This window comes from Heteronotia binoei, chromosome 3 (assembly GCF_032191835.1).
Source record: "Heteronotia binoei isolate CCM8104 ecotype False Entrance Well chromosome 3, APGP_CSIRO_Hbin_v1, whole genome shotgun sequence".
Classification (NCBI taxonomy): Eukaryota; Metazoa; Chordata; class Lepidosauria; order Squamata; family Gekkonidae; genus Heteronotia; species Heteronotia binoei.
The window spans coordinates 195,279,722-195,298,109 of NC_083225.1; the positions used below are offsets into that span (position 1 = coordinate 195,279,722).

The following is an 18,388-nucleotide window of genomic DNA, read 5'->3' on the forward strand; positions in this document are numbered from 1 at the left end:
GGACTGGAGGGGCCATTGGCCAGATCCAACATGGCTTCTCTTATGTTCTTATGTGACACAGAGTGTTGGACTGGAGGGCCCACTGGCCTGATCCAACATGGCTTCTCTTATGTTCTTATGTGACACAGAGTGTTGGACTGGAGGGGCCACTGGCCTGATCCAACAGGGCTTCTCTTATGTTCTTATGTGACACAGTGTTGGACTGGATGGGCCATTGGCCTGATCCAACATGTCTTCTCTTATGTTCTTATGTGACACAGTGTTGGACTGGATGGGCCATTGGCCTGATCCAATATGGCTTCTCTTATGTTCTTATGTGACACAGTGTTGGACTGGAGGGGCCACTGGCCTGATCCAACATGGCTTCTCTTATGTTCTTACGTGACACAGAGTGTTGGACTGGAGGGGCCACTGGCCTGATCCAACATGGCTTCTCTTATGTTCTTATGTGACACAGAGTGTTGGACTGGAGGGGCCACTGGCCTGATCCAACTGGGCTTCTCTTATGTTCTTATGTGACACAGAGTGTTGGACTGGATGGGCCACTGGCCTGATCCAACTGGGCTTCTCTTATGTTCTTATGTGACACAGTGTTGGACTGGAGGGGCCACTGGCCTGATCCAACAGGTCTTCTCTTATGTTCTTATGTGACACAGTGTTGGACTGGAGGAGCCACTGGCCTGATGCAACAGGGCTTCTCTTATGTTCTTATGTGACACAGTGTTGGACTGGAGGGGCCACTGGCCTGATCCAACAGGGCTTCTCTTATGTTCTTACGTGACACAGAGTGTTGGACTGGAGGGGCCACTGGCCTGATCCAACATGGCTTCTCTTATGTTCTTATGTGACACAGAGTGTTGGACTGGAGGGGCCACTGGCCTGATCCAACATGTCTTCTCTTATGTTCTTATGTGACACAGAGTGTTGGACTGAAGGGGCCATTGGCCTGATCCAACAGGGCTTCTCTTATGTTCTTATGTGACGCAGAGTGTTGGACTGGAGGGGCCACTGGCCTGATCCAACATGGCTTCTCTTATGTTCTTATGTGACACAGAGTGTTGGACTGGAGGGGCCACTGGCCTGATCCAACAGAACTTCTCTTATGTTCTTATGTGACACAGAGTGTTGGACTGGAGGGGCCATTGGCCTGATCCAACAGGGCTTCTCTTATGTTCTTATGTGACGCAGAGTGTTGGACTGGAGGGGCCACTGGCCTGATCCAACAGGGCTTCTCTTATGTTCTTATGTGACACAGAGTGTTGGACTGGAGGGGCCACTGGCCTGATCCAACATGGCTTCTCTTATGTTCTTATGTGACGCAGAGTGTTGGACTGGAGGGGCCACTGGCCTGATCCAACAGAACTTCTCTTATGTTCTTATGTGACACAGAGTGTTGGACTGGAGGGGCCATTGGCCTGATCCAACAGGGCTTCTCTTATGTTCTTATGTGACACAGAGTGTTGGACTGGAGGGGCCACTGGCCTGATCCAACAGGGCTTCTCTTATGTTCTTATGCGACACAGACTGTTGGACTGGAGGGGCCACTGGCCTGATCCAACATGTCTTCTCTTATGTTCTTATGTGACACAGAGTGTTGGACTGAAGGGGCCATTGGCCTGATCCAACAGGGCTTCTCTTATGTTCTTATGTGACACAGAGTGTTGGACTGGAGGGGCCACTGGCCTGATCCAACATGGGTTCTCTTATGTTCTTATGCGACACAGAGTGTTGGACTGGAGGGGCCACTGGCCTGATCCAACATGGCTTCTCTTATGTTCTTATGCGACACAGAGTGTTGGACTGGAGGGGCCACTGGCCTGATCCAACATGGCTTCTCTTATGTTCTTATGCGACACAGAGTGTTGGACTGGAGGGGCCACTGGCCTGATCCAACATGGCTTCTCTTATGTTCTTATGTGACACAGAGTGTTGGACTGGAGGGGCCATTGGCCTGATCCAACATGGCTTCTTGTATGTTCTTATGTGACACAGAGTGTTGGACTGGAGGGGCCACTGGCCTGATCCAACAGGGCTTCTCTTATGTTCTTATGTGACCGTGCTGGACTGGATGGGCCATTGGCCTGATACAATATGGCTTCTCTTATGTTTTTATGTGACACAGAGTGTTGGACTGGAGGGGCCACTGGCCTGATCCAACATGGCTTCTCTTATGTTCTTATGTGACACAGTGTTGGACTGGATGGGCCATTGGCCTGATCCAATATGGCTTCTCTTATGTTTTTATGTGACATAGAGTGTTGGACTGGAGGGGCCACTGGCCTGATCCAACATGGCTTCTCTTATGTTCTTATGTGACACAGTGTTGGACTGGATGGGCCATTGGCCTGATCCAACATGTCTTCTCTTATGTTCTTATGTGACACAGTGTTGGACTGGATGGGCCATTGGTCTGATCCAATATGGCTTCTCTTATGTTCTTATGTGACACAGTGTTGGACTGGATGGGCCACTGGCCTGATCCAACATGGCTTCTCTTATGTTCTTACGTGACACAGAGTGTTGGACTGGAGGGGCCACTGGCCTGATCCAACATGGCTTCTCTTATGTTCTTATGTGACACAGAGTGTTGGACTGGAGGGGCCACTGGCCTGATCCAACATGGCTTCTCTTATGTTCTTATGTGACACAGTGTTGGACTGCATGGGCCACTGGCCTGATCCAATATGGCTTCTCTTAGGTTCTTATGTGACACAGAGTGTTGGACTGGAGGGGCCATTGGCCTGATCCAACATGGCTTTTCTTATGTGACAGAGTGTTGGACTGGAGGGGCCATTGGCCAGATCCAACATGGCTTCTCTTATGTTCTTATGTGACACAGAGTGTTGGACTGGAGGGCCCACTGGCCTGATCCAACATGGCTTCTCTTATGTTCTTATGTGACACAGAGTGTTGGACTGGAGGGGCCACTGGCCTGATCCAACAGGGCTTCTCTTATGTTCTTATGTGACACAGAGTGTTGGACTGGAGGGGCCATTGGCCTGATCCAACAGGGCTTCTCTTATGTTCTTATGAGACACAGAGTGTTGGACTGGAGGGGCCACTGGCCTGATCCAACAGGGCTTCTCTTATGTTCTTATGTGACACAGAGTGTTGGACTGGAGGGGCCACTGGCCTGATCCAACATGGCTTCTCTTATGTTCTTATGTGACACAGAGTGTTGGACTGGAGGGGCCACTGGCCTGATCCAACATGTCTTCTCTTATGTTCTTATGTGACACAGAGTGTTGGACTGAAGGGGCCATTGGCCTGATCCAACAGGGCTTCTCTTATGTTCTTATGTGACGCAGAGTGTTGGACTGGAGGGCCCACTGGCCTGATCCAACATGGCTTCTCTTATGTTCTTATGTGACACAGAGTGTTGGACTGGAGGGGCCACTGGCCTGATCCAACAGGGCTTCTCTTATGTTCTTATGTGACACAGAGTGTTGGACTGGAGGGGCCATTGGCCTGATCCAACAGGGCTTCTCTTATGTTCTTATGTGACGCAGAGTGTTGGACTGGAGGGGCCACTGGCCTGATCCAACAGGGCTTCTCTTATGTTCTTATGTGACACAGAGTGTTGGACTGGAGGGGCCACTGGCCTGATCCAACATGGCTTCTCTTATGTTCTTATGTGACGCAGAGTGTTGGACTGGAGGGGCCACTGGCCTGATCCAACAGAACTTCTCTTATGTTCTTATGTGACACAGAGTGTTGGACTGGAGGGGCCATTGGCCTGATCCAACAGGGCTTCCCTTATGTTCTTATGTGACACAGAGTGTTGGACTGGAGGGGCCACTGGCCTGATCCAACAGGGCTTCTCTTATGTTCTTATGCGACACAGCGTTGGACTGGAGGGGCCACTGGCCTGATCCAACATGTCTTCTCTTATGTTCTTATGTGACACAGAGTGTTGGACTGAAGGGGCCATTGGCCTGATCCAACAGGGCTTCTCTTATGTTCTTATGCGACACAGAGTGTTGGACTGGAGGGGCCACTGGCCTGATCCAACATGGCTTCTCTTATGTTCTTATGCGACACAGAGTGTTGGACTGGAGGGGCCCCTGGCCTGATCCAACATGGCTTCTCTTATGTTCTTATGCGACACAGAGTGTTGGACTGGAGGGGCCACTGGCCTGATCCAACATGGCTTCTCTTATGTTCTTATGCGACACAGAGTGTTGGACTGGAGGGGCCACTGGCCTGATCCAACATGGCTTCTCTTATGTTCTTATGTGACACAGTGTTGGACTGGAGGAGCCACTGGCCGGATCTAACAGGGCTTCTCTTATGTTCTTATGTGACACAGAGTGTTGGACTGGATGGGCCACTGGCCTGATCCAACTGGGCTTCTCTTATGTTCTTATGTGACACAGTGTTGGACTGAATGGGCTACTGGCCTGATCCAACATGGCTTCTCTTATGTTCTTATGTGACACAGTGTTGGACTGGAGGGGCCACTGGCCTGATCCAACAGGGCTTCTCTTATGTTCTTATGTGACACAGTGTTGGACTGGAGGGGCCACTGGCCTGATCCAACAGGGCTTCTCTTATGTTCTTACGTGACACAGAGTGTTGGACTGGAGGGGCCACTGGCCTGATCCAACATGGCTTCTCTTATGTTCTTATGTGACACAGAGTGTTGGACTGGAGGGGCCACTGGCCTGATCCAACAGGGCTTCTCTTATGTTCTTATGTGACACAGAGTGTTGGACTGGAGGGGCCACTGGCCTGATCCAACAGGGCTTCTCTTATGTTCTTATGTGACACAGTGTTGGACTGGATGGGCCACTGGCCTGATCCAACTGGGCTTCTCTTATGTTCTTATGTGACACAGTGTTGGACTGGAGGAGCCACTGGCCTGATCCAACAGGGCTTCTCTTATGTTCTTATGTGACACAGAGTGTTGGACTGGATGGGCCACTGGCCTGATCCAACTGGGCTTCTCTTATGTTCTTATGTGACACAGTGTTGGACTGAATGGTCTACTGGCCTGATCCAACATGGCTTCTCTTATGTTCTTATGTGACACAGTGTTGGACTGGAGGGGCCACTGGCCTGATCCAACATGGCTTCTCTTATGTTCTTATGTGACACAGGGTGTTGGACTGGATGGGCCACTGGCCTGATCCAACATGGCTTCTCTTAAGTTCTTATGTGACACAGGGTGTTGGACTGGATGGGCTACTGGCCTGATCCAACAGGGCTTCTCTTATGTTCTTATGTGACACAGAGTGTTGGACTGGAGGGGCCATTGGCCTGATCCAACAGGGCTTCTCTTATGTTCTTATGTTACACAGAGTGTTGGACTGGAGGGGCCACTGGTCTGATCCAACATGGCTTCTCTTATGTTCTTATGTGACACAGCGTTGGACTGAATGGGCTACTGGCCTGATCCAACAGGGCTTCTCTTATGTTCTTACGAGGGGCAGAACAGGAGCTCCCATGACGTGAGTTCAGCAACTCCCTTATCAAAGACAAAGTTATTCTACATCTGGTGTTTCTACAATATCAAATGGTGTACAGTACAGAAGCCCTGCAGTCCAGGTGGCAGAGAATGATTGACAGGAAAAAGGGGAAGGGGGCCGTGGTTTAGCAGCAGAGCCTCCAATCGGCATCCGAAAGATCCCAGGATGAATTCCTGATGTCTCCAATGTAAAAGGAAATGGGGAGCAAGACCTCAACCTGAGGCCTTGGAGAGCTGCTGTCAGTCAGCGTAAGCAAGGCGAACCTAAGGAATTATGCTCCCTCTCCTTCTTAAACCATGCCCTTCCCAGACTCCACCCCCATATCCCCAATTCCCCTCCCGACCCGAGCTGGCAGCTCTACGTATCCTGGAAATCTTGTTGGTCTCTAGCAGGGTTGCCAAACTGTGGCTCTTTCACATAAACTGTGTGGCTCCCAAAGCCCCCGCTGGCCCTTTGGCTGGCTTAGAGAAGGCATTTGTCTCTCTAAATCACTTCTCTTAAGCCAAGCCCGCCAGCGACTTTGAGAATGCATTTTAAGTTGCTTTCTTTCCACCTCCACCTCCCCCCAGCTTTCTGCTTTGCTTCCTTCCTTGTGGCTCTCAAGCATCTGACGTTCATGTCTTGCAGCTCTCAACTTGACATTCACATCTTGCGTCTCTTAAACATCTAATGTTTATTCTATGTGGCTCTTACATTAAGCAAGTTTGGCCACCCCTGGGTTCTGAGGTGCTGCTGGATTCGAATTTGGCACTTGTGTGGCATAGTCCTTCCCTTTCCTAATGGGCAATCTGAGGTATTTAGAAACATAAGAGTTGGAAGGGACCTCCAGGGTCATCTAGTTCAGCCCCCTGCACAATGCAGGAAACTCACAAACACCTTCCCCTAAATTCACAGGATCCTCATCGCTGTCAGATGGCCATCTAGCCTCTGTTGAAAAACCTCCAAGGAAGGAGAGCCCACCACCTCCCAAGGAGGAAGCCTGTTCCACTGAGGAACCCCTCTAACAGTCAGGAAGTTCTTCCTAATATTGAGCAGGAAACTCTTCTGATTTAATTTCAACCCATTGGTTCTGGTTCTATCTTCTGGGGCCACAGAAAACAATCCCACCCCATCCTCTATAGCAGGGGTGGCCAACGGTAGCTCTCCAAATGTTTTTTGTCAACAACTACCATCAGCCCCAGCCAGCATGGCCAATGGCTGGGGCTGATGGGAGTTGTAGGCAAAAAACATCTGGAGAGCTACCACCGGCCACCCCTGCTCTATATGACAGCTCTTCCAAGTCCTTGGTGATCAGATCACCTCTCAGCCACCTCCTCTCCAGGCTAAACATGTCCAGGTTTAAGAGGGGATTGGATAATAATATGGAGCAGAGGTCCATCAGTGGCTATTAGCCACAGTATATATATACATGTGTGTGTGTGTGTATATACACACACATATATTGGCCACTGTGTGACACAAGAGTGTTGGACTGGAGGGGCCACTGGCCTGATCCAACAGGGCTTCTCTTATGTTCTTATGTGACACAGTGTTGGACTGCATGGGCCATTGGCCTGATCCAATATGGCTTCTCTTAGGTTCTTATGTGACACAGAGTGTTGGACTGGAGGGGCCATTGGCCTGATCCAACATGGCTTTTCTTATGTGACAGAGTGTTGGACTGGAGGGGCCATTGGCCAGATCCAACATGGCTTCTCTTATGTTCTTATGTGACACAGAGTGTTGGACTGGAGGGCCCACTGGCCTGATCCAACATGGCTTCTCTTATGTTCTTATGTGACACAGAGTGTTGGACTGGAGGGGCCACTGGCCTGATCCAACAGGGCTTCTCTTATGTTCTTATGTGACACAGAGTGTTGGACTGGAGGGGCCACTGGCCTGATCCAACTGGGCTTCTCTTATGTTCTTATGTGACACAGTGTTGGACTGAATGGGCTACTGGCCTGATGCAACATGGCTTCTCTTATGTTCTTATGTGACACAGTGTTGGACTGGAGGGGCCACTGGCCTGATCCAACAGGGCTTCTCTTATGTTCTTATGTGACACAGAGTGTTGGACTGGATGGGCCACTGTCCTGATCCAACATGGCTTCTCTTATGTTCTTATGTGACACAGGGTGTTGGACTGGATGGGCTACTGGCCTGATCCAACAGGGCTTCTCTTATGTTCTTATGTGACACAGAGTGTTGGACTGGAGGGGCCATTGGCCTGATCCAACAGGGCTTCTCTTATGTGACACAGAGTGTTGGACTGGATGGGGCACTGGCCTGATCCAACAGGGCTTCTCTTATGTTCTTATGTGACACAGAGTGTTGGACTGGAGGGGCCACTGGCCTGATCCAACAGGGCTTCTCTTATGTTCTTATGTGACACAGAGTGTTGGACTGCATGGGCCATTGGCCTGATCCAATATGGCTTCTCTTAGGTTCTTATGTGACACAGAGTGTTGGACTGGAGGGGCCATTGGCCTGATCCAACAGGGCTTCTCTTATGTTCTTATGTGACACAGAGTGTTGGACTGGAGGGGCCATTGGCCTGATCCAACAGGGCTTCTCTTATGTTCTTATGAGACACAGAGTGTTGGACTGGAGGGGCCACTGGCCTGATCCAACAGGGCTTCTCTTATGTTCTTATGTGACACAGTGTTGGACTGGAGGGGCCACTGGCCTGATCCAACAGGGCTTCTCTTATGCTCTTATGTGACACAGTGCTGGACTGGAGGAGCCACTGGCCTGATCCAACAGGGCTTCTCTTATGTTCTTATGTGGCACAGAGTGTTGGACTGGATGGGCCATTGGCCTGATCCAACAGGGCTTCTCTTATGTGACACAGAGTGTTGGACTGGAGGGGCCACTGGCCTGATCCAACAGGGCTTCTCTTATGTTCTTATGTGACACAGGGTGTTGGACTGGATGGGCCACCGGCCTGATCCAACATGGCTTCTCTTATGTTCTTATGTTCCTTCAACCTTTCCTCACAGGACTTGGTCTCCAGACTCCTCACCATCACCAGTTATTATACAAAACGTTGTCAAAGGCTTCCATGGCTGGAGCTCACGGCTGTTGTAGATTTTCCGGACTGCGTGGTCGTGGTTTTGCCAAACCACGGCCACACGGCCTGAAATATTTATCATACTCTTATGACTTTAATACCGCCCCCATACAGGCCTCGGAGCATGACTGTCGCCATCCAAACCCAAATTCTGCTTGCGGGAGAGTCTCAGCGACACTCCGGGCAAAAGGAAGAGGCCGTTAAGAGCTGCCTCCCCCTTTTCTTTTTTAACACAAGGAGCAAAGCTGTCCACAGGGCTGACCAATCGGCGCCCTTTCCTGCCGAGCTTAAGGCTGCGATTCTCCCCGAACGAACAAGGGGGCACGGAACACTTTCTGGGATGACACGGAAGGGCGAAGACGGAGAAGCCACAGCCACAGTAATTAAGGCATTCCCATTCCGCTTCTGCCACCGTCTCCCCAGCCTCTGCCCCTAACTCGATTAGTGGCCAAAGCTCCAGGCAAACTCCAATCAATGGGCTCCAATCCTGCATGCTTATCAGAGTTATAGATGCTTGCCGGGGATCAATCAATCCATCAATTCACACTCGAGGTATGTTCGGACCAGCTGCTCTTTGGGGAAAGATGGGACAGGCCGCACTGGGTCCCTGGGCTCATCCCCAGTGAACCAAGTCCTGTTTCTTGGGAAGCTTGCAGTGAAGGCTTTTTATGGAAGCACAAAGCTCCACACGGCCACGGCAGTCTGGCCTAACAGCTGGAATCCTGACTTTCCTTCCTCCCTCCCCAGGGGACCAGGAGGTGGAGAAGCCTTAGCCTCTTTAATTTCTATTGGCTGAGGCTTCTCCACCTCCTGGTTCCCTGAGGAGGGAGGGAAAGAGCCAGAGTTTCTTTTGCCCTGTTCCTTCGTAAGAACATGTTGGATCAAGCCAATGGCCCATCCAATCCCAGTGTCCCCAATCCCAGTGTCACACAGTGGCCAACCCCGCCCCCCAGGTGCCATCAGGAGGTACATCGGTGCGGCCAGGACACTAGAAGCCCTCCCACTGTGCTCCCCAAGCACCAAAAATACCGAGCATCACTGCCCCAGACATAAGAACATGAGAGAAGCCATGTTGGATCAGGCCAATGGCCCATCCAGTCCCAACACTCTGTGTCACTCAGTGGCCAAAAAACTCAGGTTCCATCAGGAGGTCCACCAGTGGGGCCAGGACACTAGAAGACCTCCCATGCCCCCCCCAAGCACCCAGAATACTGAGCATCACTGCCCCAGACAGAGAGTTCCAACTATAAGCTGTGGCTAATAGCCACTGATGGATCTTTGCTCCAGAAGTCTATCCAATCTCCTCTTGAAGGTCTCTATGCTTGTAGTCGCCACGACCTCCTGTGGCAGTGAATTCCATGTGTTAATCACCCTTTCGGTGAAGTACTTCCTTTTATCCATTCTAACCCGACTCCTCGATCACATGGAAGAGATGTAAAATCTTTTATTGTGTCTGTGTCCTGGGGTTTTCCTACCCAAATGCAGAAATGTACATTTATCGCTGTTAAAATTCATTTTATTGGTTGTAGCCCAGGTTTTCCAGCCTGTCAAGATCATCCTGTATCCTGCTTCTGTCTTCTACTGTATCTGCAACCCCTCCCAATTTAGTATCATCTGCAAATTTAATAAGCATTCCCTCTATTCCTTCATCCAAATTATAGATAAAGATGTTGAACAAAACAGGTCCCAGGAGAGATCCTTGAGGCACTCCACTTGACACTCCTCTCCAAGAGGATGCGGGACCATTCACAAGCACTCTTTGGGTGGGATCTGTCAACCAGTTACAGATCCACCTAATGGTAACAGGATCCAAACCACATTTTACCAACTTGCCAACAAGGATAGTATGTGGAACCTTATTAAAAGTCTTACTGAAATCAAGATAAATGATGTCTGCAACGTTCCCCTGATCCAGCAAGGTAGTAACTTTCTCAAAAAAAGAGATCAGGTTAGTCTGACACGAATTGTTCTTGAGAAACCCATGCTGGGTCTTAGTAAACACAGCCAACCTTTCTAAATGTTCTAGGACTGACTGTTGGATGGTTTGTTCTAAAACCGTTCCAGGCATAGATGTCAAGCTGATGGGTTGGTAGTTACTTGGATCCCCCTTTCCCCCCTTCTTGAAGGTGGGGACATCATTTGCCTGCCTCCTACACAGCTCCTGTTGCTTCCGAAAACCTCATACAGGAGATCTTTGTGTGGGGTCGTGTCTTCAGATGTACAGACAGGGGCCGTTTGATGTACACTTTGGGTTTATTGCAATAAATTAAACAGATCTAGATAGTGCCCGTGCAGCCCCAGGGGGAATCCTACGCCTGTAGAAAATCAATCTGCAACCCAAGAGAGCACCGGGGGAAAAATGGCCCCAGTTTTGCACCACATCCATTGCAAACACATTTTGCAGTGCCGTCTTGGGGACGGGGAGGGGGAGGAGGCAGCAGCCAGGCCCGACTGCCTGGAGCAAGCTCACATTTCCATTTCCCGAACCCCACCCCTCTCTCTGCCACGCTTCAGTGCTGTCCCAAGCAGCCTCCGGGCGGAAGAGACTGAAAAGTGCCCCATGCCCAGGGGCCGTTTTGTTAAAAAACAGGCGGTGGAGCTCGTTAGCATAACTCATTGGCATACGCTGCCCACACCCCCCCACCAGCCAAAAGCGATCCGATGCAAGAAAGGAGAGCCCCGGGCAAGCGAGGCCTGCTTCAGCTGGCTAGAGATCCAGCCAGCCCAAGCAGGCCTCACTCACCTGGGGCTCTCCTGGGCTCCCCCCAGTCAAAAGGCCAGCAAGCCACCCCCCACCCAAAATCACGTAAGTGGAGAAAGGGTGGCGCGGGCTTCTCCAGGGGTTAATGAGGGCTGCTGGGGGCGTGGCAAAGCCCCTGGTGGCTGGCTGGCTGCCTGTTCTCCTCGTCCAGGGATTGTTCTGCAGCTGCACCTCCTATTCAAGGGACAAGGGAGGTGGGGAGGAGGAGGGGGAACCCTCAGAAAGGTTCAGGAGCTGGGATCCTGGGAGCTCCTGCTGAATCCGAGGCCTGCCCACGCCCCTTCTCCACGTGGAGACTCTCACCACGCCAACGATCCCTCCTGCCCCGAGGCAGCCACCGTATCTGCTCCCGCTGGCATCCCACACCACCTTCCGGACTCGCTCACCCACCTCTCATGATTGCTTTATTACAACCTAAAGCTTTAGCAGCGACTGCCCCCCTCCCCCGGGGAAGGGAAGCCCGCCTACGAGGAAAAGGACATCTCCTCCGGGGTCAGCGGGGCTTGAATGTCCAGCCTCCGGCCCTTGCTGTCCTTCTCCACGATCTCCAGCCGCAAGGTCGGCCCTTTCTTCTGGCAGCCCTCCTTGGCCGGGGGACTGTCACTGGCCTTCAGGAGGCGCTTGTCCGAGTCGTCCACGATGATCCGCAAGGTGCAGCCGCGCGGCAGGAGCTCCTGCTCGTAGGCGGCGGCCAGCTGGTTCACCACCCGGCGCTCGACCTGCGGGGAGAAGAAGAAGAAGATGATATTTATATCCCACCCTCCACTCCGAAGAGTCTCAGAGTGGCTCACAAACTCCTTTACATCCCCCCCCCCAACAGACACCCTGTGAGGTAGATGAAGATATTGGATTTATATCCCGCCCTCCACTCCGAAGAGTCTCAGAGGGGCTCACAATCTCCTTTACCTTCCCGCCCCCCACAACAGACACCCTGTGAGGTAGATGAAGTTATTGGATTTATATCTCGCCCTCCGCTCCGAAGAGTCTTAGAGCGGCTCACAATCTCTTTTACCTTCCTCCCCCACAACAGACACCCTGTGAGGTGGGTGGGGCTGAGAGGACTCTCACAGCAACTTCCCTTTCAAGGACAGAGGCTCAGAGCAGCCTAAAATCTCCTTTCCCTTCCTCCCCCACAACAGACACCCTGTGAGGTGTGTGGGGCTGAGAGAGCTCTCCCAGAAGCTGCCCTTCCAAGGACAGAGACTCATAGCGGCCTACAATCTTCTTTCCCATCCTCCCCCCACAAGACACCCTGTGAGGTGGGTGGGGCTGAGAGAGCTCTCCCAGAAGCTGCCCTTTCAAGGACAGAGGCTCAGAATGACTTCCAATCTACTTTCCCCTCCTCCCCCACAAGAGGCACCCTTTGAGGTGGGTGGGGCTGAGAGAGCTCTCCCAGCAGCTGCCCTTTCAAGGACAGAGGCTCAGAGCAGCCTACAATCTCCTTTCCCTTCCTACCCCACAACAGACACCCTGTGAGGTGGGTGGGGCTGAGAGAGCTCTCCCAGAAGCTGCCCTTTCAAGGACAGAGTCTCAGAGCGGCTCACAATCTCCTTTCCCTTCGTCCCCCACAACAGACACCCTGTGAGGTAGATGAAGATATTGGATTTATATCCCGCCCTCCACTCCGAAGAGTCTCAGAGGGGCTCACAATCTCCTTTACCTTCCCCCCCCCCCCACAACAGACACCCTGTGAGGTAGATGAAGTTATTGGATTTATATCTCGCCCTCCGCTCCGAAGAGTCTTAGAGCGGCTCACAATCTCTTTTACCTTCCTCCCCCACAACAGACACCCTGTGAGGTGGGTGGGGCTGAGAGGGCTCTCACAGCAGCTTCCCTTTCAAGGACAGAGGCTCAGAGCAGCCTACAATCTCCTTTCCCTTCCTCCCCCACAACAGACACCCTGTGAGGTGTGTGGGGCTGAGAGAGCTCTCCCAGAAGCTGCCCTTCCAAGGACAGAGACTCATAGCGGCCTACAATCTTCTTTCCCATCCTCCCCCCACAAGACACCCTGTGAGGTGGGTGGGGCGGAGAGAGCTCTCCCAGAAGCTGCCCTTTCAAGGACAGAGTCTCAGAATGACTTCCAATCTACTTTCCCCTCCTCCCCCACAAGAGGCACCCTGTGAGGTGGGTGGGGCTGAGAGAGCTCTCCCAGCAGCTGCCCTTTCAAGGACAGAGGCTCAGAGCGGCCTACAATCTCCTTTCCCTTCCTACCCCACAACAGACACCCTGTGAGGTGGATGGGGCTGAGAGAGCTCTCCCAGAAGCTGCCCTTTCAAGGACAGAGTCTCAGAGCGGCTCACAATCTCCTTTCCCTTCGTCCCCCACAACAGACACCCTGTGAGTTGGGTGGGGCTGAGAGGGCTCTCACAGCAGCTGCCCTTTCAAGGACAACCTCTGCCAGAGCTATTGCTATGAGCCGTGCTAGCAGGTGCAAGTGGAGGAGTGGGGAATCAAACCTGGTTCTCCCAGATAAGAGTCTGCACACTTAACCACTACACCAAACTGGCTCTGGTGGTGGGAGGGTCGGGAAAAGAAGAGAAACCGAGCTCTGGGGTCACCATGGCCTCTGTGGCTGTGGAAAGGAAAGCACGAGAGCCAGTTGGGTGTAGTGGTTAAGTGTGTGGACTCTTATCTGGGAGAACCGGGCTTGATTCCCCACTCCTCCACTTGCACCTGCTAGAATGGCCTTGGGTCAGCCAGAGCTCTTGCAGGAGTTTTTGAAAGAGCATCTGCCAGAGCTCTCTCAGCCCACCTAGCTCACAGGGTGTCTGTTGTGGGGGATGAAGATATAGGAGATTGTAAGCCGCTCTGAGTCTCTGATTCAGAGAGAAGGGCAGGGTATAAATCTGCAGTCTTCTTCTTCCACTTGCAGCTGCTGGAATGGCCTTGAGTCAGCCATAGCTCTGGCAGAGGTTGTCCTTGAAAGGGCAGCTGCTGGGAGAGCCCTCTCAGCTCCACCCACCTCACAGGGTGTCTGTTGTGGGGGAGGAAGGGAAAGGAGATAAAGGACATTTTGAGCCACTCTGAGACTCTGAGTGGAGGGCGGGATATAAATTCAATGTACTTCTTCTTCTTGTTTTCTTTTAAATCACTTCTCCAAGCCAAGCCGGCTCCCTCCCCATCTATTTTCCTTCCTTCCTTCCTTCCTTCCTTCCTTCCTTCCTTCCTTCCTTCCTTCCTTCCTTCCTTCCTTCCTTCCTTCCTTCCTTCCTTCCCCAGTTTGAAGCTCCCAGCCTTCCTTCCTTCCTCCCTTTCCCAGTTTGGAACTGCCAGCCTTCCTTCCCTCTTGCTTTCCTTCCTCCCTTCCCCAGTTTCAAGCTCCCAGCCTTCCTTCCTTCCTCCCTTTCCCAGTTTGGAGCTCCCAGGCTTGTGATGGGGCGGGGGTGTGTGTGTGTCGGTGCAGCCTTGTAGCTTTCCTTCCTAGCGCCTTTGGCCCAACCAGCGCGGGAGAGAAACTGACCTCGTGCTTGATGGAGCGGGCCCCATAGTGCAGGTTGTAACCGTCTGCCAGGACATCCATGACTTCGCGGTCCCAAAGCAAAGTGATGTTATGCCTCGCCTTGGCCTGCAGGGGGAGAGAGAGGCAGCCTGCGATTCAGCTCTCAGTCCCTTCGGCTCTGTTGGAGCGGCTGCAAGCGAGCCGGTGAACTTCCTATCTCAAGATTAGAATCCACCCCTGTTATTACGCCCCCCCCCCCAGAAGGCGAAATTAGGGAGGCTTTGCACTGGGAGAAGCCATGCCCCACGTCTCTAGGAGAGGGGCTCCAGTAATTTGCGCATTTTGCTTGCCTCTTCGCCTGAGTATTTACAGCACTATAAAATCCTTTTTGAGATTATTATTACGGTGACAAGAACTGCATTTCCATGGAGGCTGCAGCAGAACTTTAGCAGTGTGCAAACCTCAGAAGAACATCCCTGAGGAGAACCTCAGAAGAGCCCTGCTGGGTCAGACCAGGGAGGGTCCATCTAGTCCAGCCTCCTGTCTCACACAGTGGCCAACCAGTTCCTCTGGAGGGCCAACAACAGGGCAGAGAGGCCGAGGGCTTCTCTTATGTTCTTCTGTGACACAGAGTGTTGGAATGCAGGGGCCACTGGCCTGATCCAACAGGGCTTCTCTTATGTTCTTCTGTGACACAGAGTGTTGGACTGGAGGGGCTTCTGGCCTGATCCAACAGGGCTTCTCTTATGTTCTTCTGTGACACAGAGTGTTGGAATGCAGGGGCCACTGGCCTGATCCAACAGGGCTTCTCTTATGTTCTTCTGTGACACAGAGTGTTGGACTGGAGGGCTTCTGGCCTGATCCAACAGGGCTTCTCTTATGTTCTTCTGTGACACAGAGTGTTGGAATGGAGGGGCCACTGGCCTGATCCAACAGGGCTTCTCTTATGTTCTTATGTGACACAGAGTGTTGGACTGGAGGGGCCACTGGCCTGATCCAAAAGGGCTTCTCTTATGTTCTTATGTGACACAGAATGTTGGACTGGAGGGGCCACTGGCCTGATCCAACAGGGCTTCTCTGATGTTCTTATGTGACACAGAATGTTGGACTGGAGGGGCCACTGGCCTGATCCAAAAGGGCTTCTCTTATGTTCTTCTGTGACACAGAGTGTTGGAATGGAGGGGCCACTGGCCTGATCCAACAGGGCTTCTCTTATGTTCTTATGTGACACAGAGTGGTGGACTGGAGGGGCCATTGGCTTGATCCAACAGGGCTTCTCTTATGGTCTTATGTGACACAGAGTGTTGGAATGGAGGGGGCCATTGGCCTGATCCAACTGGGCTTCTCTTATGTTCTTATGTGACACAGAGTGTTGGACTGGAGGGGCCACTGGCCTGATCCAACAGGGCTTCTCTTATGGTCTTATGTGACACAGAGTGTTGGAATGGAGGGGCCACTGGCCTGATCCAACAGGGCTTCTCTTATGTTCTTATGTGACACAGAGTGTTGGAATGGAGGGGCCACTGGCCTGATCCAACAGGGCTTCTCTTATGTTCTTATGTGACACAGAGTGTTGGAATGGAGGGGCCACTGGCCTGATCCAACAGGGCTTCTCTTATGTTCTTATGTGACACAGAGTGTTGGACTGGAGGGGCCACTGGCCTGATCCAACAGGGCTTCTCTTATGGTCTTATGTGACACAGAGTGTTGGAATGGAGGGGCCATTGGCCTGATCCAACAGGGCTTCTCTTATGTTCTTATGTGACACAGAGTGTTGGACTGGATGGGCCATTGGCCTGATCCAACAGGGCTTCTCTTATGTTCTTATGTGACACAGAGTGTTGGACTGGAGGGGCCATTGGCCTGATCCAACATGGCTTCTCTTATGTTCTAAGATGGTCTCTAGGGCACCTTCCAACTCTGTGATTCTACGATAATACTGGCTGTTTCCTTTCCAGCCTCTTTCCTCCTGTTCCCTAGCAGGGAGGTGGCCTCTTCTGCAACTGCTGGCTGCTGAGCTCATGCACAAAGGGACGCCCACCCTTGGGGGCTCCTGCTTCACTGACCCTCTTTGCCCAGAAGCTGAGCTCCTTGTTGACCAGCTGGATGAGCTCCGAGTGGCAGAAGGGGAGGAAGTAGACGATTTCGTTGATCCTGCCGAGGAATTCGTCCCCTTCGGAAGTGAGCCTGGGGGGGGGGGGGGAGGAAGAAGATATTAGATTTATATCCCGCCATCCACTCCGAAGAGTCTCAGAGCGGCTCACAATCTCCTTTACCTTCCTCCCCCACAACAGACACCCTCTGAGGTGGATGGGACTGAGAGAGCTCTGGCAGAAGCTGCCCTTTCAAGGACAACCTCTGCCAGAGCTCTGGCTGACCCAAGGCCATTCCAGCAGCTGCAGGTGGAGGAGTGGGGAATCAAACCTGGCTCTCCCAGATAAGAGTCCACACACTTAACTACTACACCAAACTGGAAAAGGACAGAGGCTGGGAAAGGGGGCCGGGAACCCCCAAAATCCACTGTTCCTGGTAGACAAATTCAAACCAGGGGAAGCAGATGGAAAGAGCACAACTGGTCAGTTTATTTCCTAGTAGAAGGAAATGATACTGGATTTATATCCCACCCTATACTCTCAATCTCAAGAGTCTCAGAGCGGCTCACAATCTCCTTTACCTCCCCCCCCCAGCAACAACAGACATCCTGTGAGGTGGGTGGGGCCGGGAGAGCTCTGACAGAACCTGCCCTTTCAAGGAAACTCATGCGATAGCTCTGGCTGACCCAAGGCCATTCCAGCAGCTGCAAGTGGAGGAGTGGGGAATCAAACCGGGTTCTCGCAGAGAAGAGAGCTCTGGCTGACCCAAGGCCATTCCAGCAGCTGCAAGTGGAGGAGTGGGAATCAAACCGGGTTCTCGCAGAGAAGAGAGCTCTGGCTGACCCAAGGCCATTCCAGCAGCTGCAAGTGGAGGAGTGGGGAATCAAACCGGGTTCTCCCAGATAAGAGAGCTCTGGCTGACCCAAGGCCATTCCAGCAGCTGCAAGGGGAGGAGTGGGGAATCAAACCCGGTTCTCCCAGATAAGAATCCGTGCACTTAAGCACTACACCAGACTGGCTCTTTCTCTCTCTCAAGGAAACCTTGCTAGATAGCTTTTCACTGCAGAATTTCTCTCTTACTGTCGCGGAAAGCTGGCCTTTTATGGTGTTCATAAGGAGAGAGGGACTGTGGCTCAGTGGAACAGCATCCAATGGCCTGCAGAAGGTCTTTTGCCTTTGCCTTCCTCTGCGTAGCAACCCTGGATGTCCTTGCTGGTCCCTCATCTAAGAACCGACCAGGGCTGGCTCTCCTTAGCTTCCGATATCAGGCTCGCCTGGCCTGTCCCAGTCAGAGCAGCTCACAATCTCCTTTCCCTTCTCCCCCCACAACAGACACCCTGTGAGGTGGGTGCAGCTGAGAGAGCTCTCTTAGAAGCTGCCCTTCAAGGACAACTCCTGCTATGGCTGACCCAAGGCCATTCCAGCAGGTGCAAGTGGAAGAAGACTGCAGATTTATACCCCACCCTTCTCTTTGAATCAGAGACTCAGAGCGGCTTACTATCTCCTATATCCCTCCACAACAGACACCCTGGGAGGTAGTTGGGGCTGAGAGAGCTCCGACAAAAGCTGCTCTTT

General features: G+C 52.3%; 1 protein-coding gene across 1 annotated transcript; it reads right to left on the reverse strand.

Annotated features, from left to right (window-relative positions):
• Positions 1-11,668: 11,668 nt before the first annotated feature.
• On the reverse strand, positions 11,669-16,914 carry LOC132569035 (mitochondrial disaggregase-like). The gene is made up of 3 exons (XM_060235219.1): positions 16,787-16,914; positions 14,742-14,846; positions 11,669-12,000 (listed from the first exon to the last, which is right to left on the reverse strand). The coding sequence occupies exons 2-3, from the start codon at positions 14,799-14,801 to the stop codon at positions 11,746-11,748; spliced, it is 315 nt and encodes a 104-aa protein (XP_060091202.1). The 5' UTR covers positions 14,802-14,846; positions 16,787-16,914; the 3' UTR covers positions 11,669-11,745.
• Positions 16,915-18,388: the final 1,474 nt, after the last annotated feature.